Source organism: Pelobates fuscus, chromosome 12 (assembly GCF_036172605.1).
Source record: "Pelobates fuscus isolate aPelFus1 chromosome 12, aPelFus1.pri, whole genome shotgun sequence".
Classification (NCBI taxonomy): domain Eukaryota; kingdom Metazoa; phylum Chordata; class Amphibia; order Anura; family Pelobatidae; genus Pelobates; species Pelobates fuscus.
The window spans coordinates 95049592-95058539 of NC_086328.1; the positions used below are offsets into that span (position 1 = coordinate 95049592).

Below are 8948 nucleotides of genomic sequence, written 5' to 3' on the forward strand. Positions count from 1 at the left end.
ATTGAATAAACACTTGTATAGGGTCAATGGAACTCGAGGTTAGGAACTATCCATGTCTGGTATACATATGAAAACAGGAGTATAACAAAGTCAAACACAGCCAGGTTCTGGTACACTATCCAGGAATAGGATTCTCGTGGTCAACTTGGCCAGTCATCTGGTACACTGTCAAGAAATAGGATTCTCGTGGTCAACTTGGCCGGTCATCTGGCCCACTGTCAAGGAATAGGATTCTCGTGGTCAACTTGGCCGGTTTGGGAACACAGTGTAATTCTAGAGAAAGCAAGGTCAATAGCTAAGCAAGGTCAAATACCAAAATTCAAAAACAAGGAAAATAATAACGGCTTAGTGTCTCTGAGGGTCAGAGAGTCATTAAATTAGATTTGCTTGGCCACTTCAATTGGAAAATGCGGTCAGTGACCAATGCGCCATTGTAATGAGGTATTTAACAAAACTAAACTCTGAAAAACACTTTCTTTAGAGTCTTACAAATGTTAAAGAAAACTCAACTGAATGTAGGAATAATGCAGAACACAATTTATTATAAAGTTGTCTTAGCTCTGATAAATATTATATGCCTGTTTCATCCATTAGGAAACCACAAAAATAGCATGGAACCCAATTGTGGGTCCCGACTCCAGGATAAGAACCACTGCGTTATAAAACATATGCATGGTTAGTAGAAATCATTCTTTCGTAGGTAACCTGTTCATTAACAAGACAGATGGAAAGGACAAGAACTCATCCATTGAGTCTTTAAGGAAAAAAGAGATTTCACCTGCAACAGAGTATGCTGTTCTTTACAATACGGACAGTAAATATGTGTATTTCTTTGCTTAGAGAGGTTGTTTTATGATATAGAAATTAAATGGAGATTATTAAAAGGGACTGGGTGGGTTTTTTGTTTTTGTTTTTTAAAACAGACTTTTCATGGATTTATTAGTTTATCTGTATAGTAACAACTTGTTGTTTAAGGGAAAAATCTGATTGAATTTGTCATTATGTAGTCAAGAAGGATTTTCCCTTTTTGTGGCACAATGGAACATTAGGTATTTCTTCTTGTTTTTAATAATCAGCAGACACAGATGTGCAGATTGCAGAAGGTTGAGATTGATGGTCTTGAATCTTTGTACAATTACGAAGTCCCATCACACTCCCATCAAAGGAGATAATGCAAGTGGAGGGTTAGGAAGAAGAAATGATGATGATGTCATTGGGGAAACTTGGGGATTTATAGTGAGTCAAGTCTCATGGAGAGATGAAATCAGGAATAGAAAAAGTGGTAATAAGCCCAGTGCAGATCATTCCAACATGTATATACCATTTCAAGAACCTCGCTTGGCTGGGCAGAGGTGGAATGCATGGAGGAAGAAGAGACCCCAGAGGGGCACTGATAATGGTGGATAGTCATTAGCAGAGCCCCCGAATGCTACTCCATGTTCCCATCACTGCTGGACAGAAAAAAAAATGTGAGTTGTCCTGCTTATCCTTTCCATAACATGGGCAGGCAGATACTAGAGTTAGGGGTTCGACGCCATCTTATATTAGCTCTACGTGAAGTTAGAGGTGGGATTTGTAATAAGGTGCGACATAAGGATGGGGTAAACTAAAAATGCCCTTAGCAGAATGTTCAAAAAGTGATGCAATGAACATGGGAATAAAAAGATTTTGCTCTGTTTGGATCAGTTTTAGAACTTTTATGTTGTGTGTTTTATGTATAAATCTCCATTGTTTGAAAAAAATCAGTATAATATTACCATGCTTGTAATTAAGAAAATTCTCTAATAGTTTTGAAACAACTATCAAAGTGCCTTCTTTTCAACTTTTTATCCCACACCTGTCTCTATTAGCATTTCACCATTCATCTCCTGATTTCTCTTTTTCTCCTCTAGGTGCATTTCTCTTTTGCTGGACACCGTTTTTTGTGGTCCACATCACACGAGCAGTGTGCGAGTCATGTAACATTCCTGAACCGCTCATCAGCATTGTCACATGGTTGGGATATGTTAATAGCGCTCTGAACCCAGTAATCTACACCATCTTCAACACTGAGTTTAGGAATTACTTTCGCAAGGTTCTTAGGCTTTGCTGGTGACACGTCTGGACCTTAAGGAACAATAGCTTGAGGAGTAAAGCCAAGTCAACATGCTGCTTTTTGGAAACTTCAGAGGAGACTGTTACAGAATGATGCTACCACCATGAACATGTCTTGAGTTGGTTTTCCAGGCTAAATTACAGTTATTGAAAGCTTCTGGAATCTCTATGACTTGGGATTTCCTCAGAATACTGCAGAAAATTGAACAATACAACTACTTTATACAAAGTACAAAATGAGTGATTTTATATAGTTCAATAAATGCATTGTTTGATATACAGATGTTTGATTCATCATTGACTTATGTGTTTGTCTGGTTTGAGATAGAAACTCATATGATACTGCATGTGACCCTAGACAGAGATGGTAAGTCATCATTTTGGTTTTAAATGACCAGAAATTTCTGGACTACAACGTGAACAGATGTGAGGCTGAATTTGATGGCCGCCAGTTTTTTTGTTTGTTTTTTTTCAGCCTATGAAATTACGTACCTAAAATCAGTTAAATATTGTAGTCCAGAAATATATGTAAAAAATATGTAACTCCATAGTCACAATTTACTGATTCTAGTATTGGAGTTTGATGTATGTTGACCGTTTGTCAACAATGGTCTAAACTTTGCCAACCATTCTGATGATATTATATATTGTCACTTATGGAACGGTCTCTGTTAATTGGGTGCTGATTTTCAGTATCTTATTTATCCCATTAATGTACACAGGCCCTCAGACTCCAGTTACCATCTCATTGTATTTGTAGAGCAACAGGTGAAGGTCTGCACCTGACTCCAGCCATGGAACTTACCAGGATTGTGATGATGACTATCACAGGTTGTAGAGTGTATAAATCGTACCACTTGCTTCGTGATTAGGTTATGGTCACATAACCAAGGTTCAGAGCAACTCCATCATTTCACTGGTTGTACTAAGTATTACAATGGTAAGTTGCGAGGGTCTTCATTTTGACACAAATATACCAGCGTGGAGAAAGTTGACAACTGCAAGTTCCTCTTGTGCTTGTCTTTGCTCATCGCACTTCCATAGACAAACTCTGCAAGGTCTGTGATAATAAAGATCCTGCCACATCCAGGTTTGGACTCAGTAGAGTTACTGGTTGTGAAGAAAAGAAAAAGTCTGATATTCTTGGTGCTATTATCAGGTATTCATGGTGCTATTATCGTTTGATTACTTAATTCTGCTCAAGTTTAGGTTCAATGTATAAATCACCAAAATAATGGGCTCTGACCTCCACCCTCGAGTGAATTCTAATTATGCATCTGGTGGCTTCCCACAAATTAATCTGAAATTATATTTATCATTTACAAACAACTTTAAGGTATGAATATCATCATGTTGCTTAAAGGGTTATTCCCTCCACCATGACCACTTCAGTGTTTTGAAGTGATCATGATGAAGTGGTCATTATCATACATGCAGAAGCCGGAATGTACCCTCCTTTCCTTCATGTATTCAGCCTTCCTGCATTAAGTTTTGAATTCCTTTTTCTTCCCTTCCCTGTCCACACTTACTTGCTGGCTCAGATTGTGCACAAGCAGCCTCAGCCAGTGAAACGGTTCGATCAAGGCCGCACGATACCCCCTACTGACATAAGATGGAGGAGGGAGATCAGTAAAGTATTTTTTGCAACTTCTAAACGGAAGTGACTTATTAGTAATGCCCAATAGGGCATTTAAAAGAATATTAAGGGTTACAGTAACCCATAAATCACACACTTCATATGGGTTAGCAAACAGTCTATTCATTATTCTAATTTTATAGATTTTAAAAGTACAAGTACATGTTCATAATCTTTCTTAAAAGATAAAGCTGAAAGACAACAAAAAATGGGAACAAGAACTGCACTCATAGATGTATTTTCTCCAGGAACACTTTGTGGTTTATTCACTTAAAATTAAATTGCATTGAACTAAAAACCAAACAGCAAAATTTAGGTAAAAATAGCCAACTTGGAAAAACTCTCCATCACAGCCTTAACTTTGCACTTTTTAATTCATTTAAATTCGCTAGCAAATAAGCTTAAAGGGTGTGTCAGCGATGCCAGTTGTGTCACTGGTAAAGCAAAAAAAAACAAAATGGGGGATTCCATCTGGACCACGGACGAGACCATAAAAAAAAAAAAGAAGCATGGCCAGTCCCTCCCAGGCCCAGACCACACAAAGAGTGCTGCTGAAAAGTTCCAGTGCAAGTGTGTCTATTAATGTGCTCTCATTCTGGTTGCTAGGGACCGTTCTATGGTGTCTTTCAATGCAGAACTCCATGGAACCAACCTGGGATGGCAGGGAAGAAACTCAAAATCAGGATGAGCCCATTGGATCCGGGACCATTAGAAGTATGTCCCAATTGAGGTTAACAAAGGCAACTGGACAATGGAACTTCTGCCCCATAAGATTAATTTGTGATACAGAGCAATCAAATATAATAAAACATTATGTAGCACAGAAAGAAAAAAAGTTATTTTCCAGAAGGCTTTAAATGTTTTAACCTTACTTAGCCTTTGATTAAAGCTAATCACTTCTCAACCCATCTCATCCCATGAAGACATCTTACAAGCTTCTTTAATAAGGGGAGCAAGCAGAAGTTGGAATTTGAGAAGTAGTCGAATTGGAGAATTTTCCAATGCAACTATTTTATTTTGCGTAAAAATTAGCCATTTGGTTTAATCTCAATTCACTGTTTAGTAAGTAAGCCTTATAGCCTGCTGCTCATGATGACCACTGCTCACCATTAGAGATGTCCCGAACGGTTCGCTGGCGAACATAGCTTGTTCGCGTTTGCCATGGATGGCGAACATATGCGATGTTGGGTCCGCCCCCTATTCATCATCATTGAGTAAACTTTGACCCTGTACCTCACAGTCAGCAGACACATTCCAGTCAATCAGCAGCAGACCCTCCCACCTCCTGGACAGCATCCATTTTAGATTCATTCGGAGGCTGCATTTTCTTTTTCTTTTTTTTTTTTTTAGACAGAAGTGTGTTATATTTGAGCATGCTAGGCTGAACGTGTGTATATCATGGCTAGTTGCACTGAGGGTATGAGTATATAGCAGTACATTGTTGTGAAAGATGGCTGTCATGTTTATGGTGTAGCTTGCACGTTATCAACTGCGCATTTATATCAGCAGCTCCACCACTAGTTATAAATCAAGTGTGAGTTGCCCCATGAGATGAGACTAGTGAATAACATAATAATACATTTACGTTTATTTAGGAGGTGAAATAATGACATGTTTAAATGCTTGCTACTTTACGATTAGTTAATGTGCAGAGAGCAGTTCAGGTGATCAATGGCATGGTGTGGAGGATCGGCTATAGTGGGACATGCTTGGCAGGCTGCTGTTTACTGCTTGTGCTCATCCGATCCCTTCTGGGCGCCAGGTGCAGACCCTGGGAGTCCCTGATACCTGGAACAACAAAGGCAAGTCTCTGGCTGAGTGCCGGGTTCGTGGCTTGAGGTGGTGGAAGCTTGTTTTGTCGGGTGGTCGGATCTGTCCCGTGGTGCTTCACTTCCGGTGCGGGATTGTGGTGGCTTAAGGTGGAGGCGAGTGCTTGACGTGGGGCAGGCTCTGCATTTCTGTTTGTGCCTCCGGTCCCGTCTTCAACACCTTTTGCGTTGGTGGATTTTAATGGGGACTGCTTCGCTTAGCTGTGGTGGAGCTTGTTGGGGCTTCCTGCTTGTTATTTGCTTCCAAAATTGATTAAAGAGTCTGTCCAGACTCAATATACTGCCATGCTTTGCTGGTACCAGGAGGACACGCGGCTGCCGCCATATTGGGAGAGTCGCAAATGAGCATGTCAGCTCGGCTAGGCGGCTGTGCTCTGTGCGTCCATTAGCTCCAGACAGCCTCTCAGGGGTGGACCGGGATAACCCCCACCGGTCCGAGGGGGGGGGGGAGGGGTAACGGAGCTCCTGCCGGGAAGTAGCTGCTCCTGGGCATCCCAGGATCGGGAGATCGGCTGCCTCTCCTGCCCGGTGAGCACCAGGCCACACTTGCCACGCGGAGGTAAGTAAGACTCTGTCGAGTTGCTGACCGCTATTAAGCATGTCGGGTCGGTCAGGTAGGAGCAACATTGCTGGGTCATCCCCTTCTGGGGTGAAATTCGCTTGTTGATCGCTGCTTAAAGTGAGATATTGAGGGAGCTCACACGAAGTGCATCTTTCCTCCATGACAGCTAGGCCCCGCCCCCCGGAAGCTGCATTCTTAGTGAGAGGAGGGACAGTGTAGCTGCTGCTGCTGATTTAATAGGGAAATCGATAGCTAGGCTAGTGTATTGAGTGTCCACTACAGTCCTGAAGGACTCATCTGATCTCTGCTGTAAGGATACCACCCAAAAAGCCCTTTTTAGGGCTAGAACATCAGTCTGCTTTTTTTTTTCTCTGTGTAATCTAATTGCAGTTGCTTGCCTGCCTGCCAGCGTGTGTGTCAGGCTCACAGCGTATACTGTGCCGACTTGCCCAGTGCCACCACTCATATCTGGTGTCACAATAGCTTGCATTTAAAAAAAAACAAAACTTTTTTGACTAATATAATAGCAATCAGTTTCCTTCACACGTGTGCGTTTCAGGGCCTGCCAGGGCACAGTGTCACACCAGTGCAACTCATATCTTGTGTAACAGTAGTGTACATTTAAAAAAAAACAAAAAAAACAGGGGGCTTGTTGTCACCTTTCGGGAACCCTTGGTGTTGTACATGGCTGGGTGGAGGAAGAGACCTTCAATGACATCAGTGAGGACAAGGAACGGGACATGGCTAGCTTGGTATCCAACCTTGTGCAAATGGGGAGTTTGCGGTTGTGCAAATGGACTGTTTGCGGTTGATTGCGGTGCGTTAAACGGGGAGTTTGGTCTGTCACTGTGAAGCGGGCGTAACCCTTACACTACCTGATCGATACAACATCATACCTGATGTTTTAAAGCACGTTATTCCAAACAATTTAGGAATGTTAGGTGATTTATGCCCTTTATGGATTAAAACCAGACTCTGCATCAACTATGTAATTTTCCATGGGAGTTTTGCCATGGATCCCCCTCCGGCATGCCACAGTCCAGGAGTTAGTCCCCTTGAAACAACTTTTCCATCACTATTGTGGCCAGAAAGAGTCCCTGTGGGTTTTAAAATTTGCCTGCCTATTGAAGTCTATGGCGGTTCGCCCGCTCGCGAACATTTGCGGAAGTTCGCGTTCGCCTACATTGGCCTACATTGCAGTATGTGATAAAGTGCTTTATGTGACAATACTTAATGAAGTTGATGTATTATTCTTATTATGGAATGAACAAGAGACTTGATAATAATAAAATACTTTTATTTACATATTTAGTTCAATATTTCTGACCAAGTAAAATTAATCAACAATGAAAACCATAATGAGCATAGTACACACAATAAGCAAAAGGTAATTAATGGAAGAACATTTTACATGCTTTGTTGCTTTTGTACTGATATGACTGTTTTACTCTTTGTATCCCCTAAATTGTACAGTGCTGTGTAATATCTTGAGCTATAAAAAATACGAAAAATGTATAATAATTACAGCTGACCAGCACATAACCTTTTGGAATATTAAATTATATCGCATAGGATTATTGTCCTCACAAAATAGGCAAGAAGAGAAATTCGATAGCAATGGGGCACAGCATCGGCCCAAGACTTAGCTAGGCATGAATCTGTTTTAGCATAAAATTATTTATCAAAATCTGGTCCTGTTCTTTTGATTTGATTTTTTGTATTTTCAAAATGTGTCCCGGCTTAAAATTATTGATGAGGCAAAGCAGATAGAATATAATGAATATTGTACAATTATTTTTTAATAAGTAGAGAGGGTGGAAATTAATGTTTAGCCTTCTGAGTATTCTTTCTGATAACGGTCTATGAAGTTTAAACTGAATGTTAATTCTCAATGCTTAAAGGGACACTATAGTCACCAGAACAACTACCGCTTAATGTAGTTCTGGTGAATATAGTATGTCCCTGCAGGCTTTTTAATGTAAACACTGACTTTTCAGAGAAAATGCAGTGTTTACATTACAATGTAGGGACACCTCCAATGGCCATTTTTCAGACGGCCACTAGAGGTGCTTCCTGGGGCAGTGCTGCCCAGTGTGCAGCATTGACATTCAGTGTCTCCACGCTCTGCATGGAGATGCTGAACTTTCCCAATAATTTCCTTGTCTATAAAGAGATGCTGATTGGCCAGGGTGGCCTTTGGCTCTTTTCCCCCATGCCCTCCAGCCTCCTTGGCTGAGATAATCAGCATTGATTATCTCAGCTACTTCAATGCTTCGAGGTGAATTGGGGGCAGGTAAGGGGGGTTGACCACCGAAACTGTGGTTTTAGAACTATGGTGTCAGTATGTGTTCATGAAACTATAGTGCCCAATTACGCTCTCATTTTTTCCTCACAGATCACTTTGACTGACCTCAGTCATCAATAAAGTTCATAGTGACCAATTAACACCGTGATGTTTATAACATGAAATAAAGGCCACACTTTTCCATAACTAATTTTAAAACATTTTTTTTGTGGAGAAAAAAACCCATAATTTATAAAATACATAATGACAGATTTTTAGTATGCTAAAAGCAGAAAGCATTACAGATCCACTTTAGGGCCAACACTCCATCTATGGAAACCAACTCGTCAGTAAACTCTAGCATCCAGGGATTTCAAAGCTCAGTGAACCATAAATTCACACGCATGTCACAGCTGGCTAAATGTACGTTTCCTGGGTTTGCTATGAAAATGGACACATGCTCAATTACAGAAATGTTTGTGAGTACAAATTAAATATAAACTCATTAAAGAATTGACAGATATAACTTTATTCTCAGACCAT

At 40.6% G+C, this 8948-nt stretch overlaps 1 protein-coding gene across 1 annotated transcript in view; it reads left to right on the plus strand.

Annotated features, from left to right (window-relative positions):
- The window catches only part of DRD4 (dopamine receptor D4), a 50767-nt gene extending 48438 nt beyond the window's left edge, over positions 1–2329 (plus strand). Inside the window, exon 4 of the mRNA XM_063438748.1 lies at positions 1893–2329. Coding sequence (XP_063294818.1) covers positions 1893–2095 — 203 coding nt within the window. The 3' untranslated portion in view covers positions 2096–2329. The remainder of the gene's footprint in view (positions 1–1892) is intronic.
- Positions 2330–8948: the final 6619 nt, after the last annotated feature.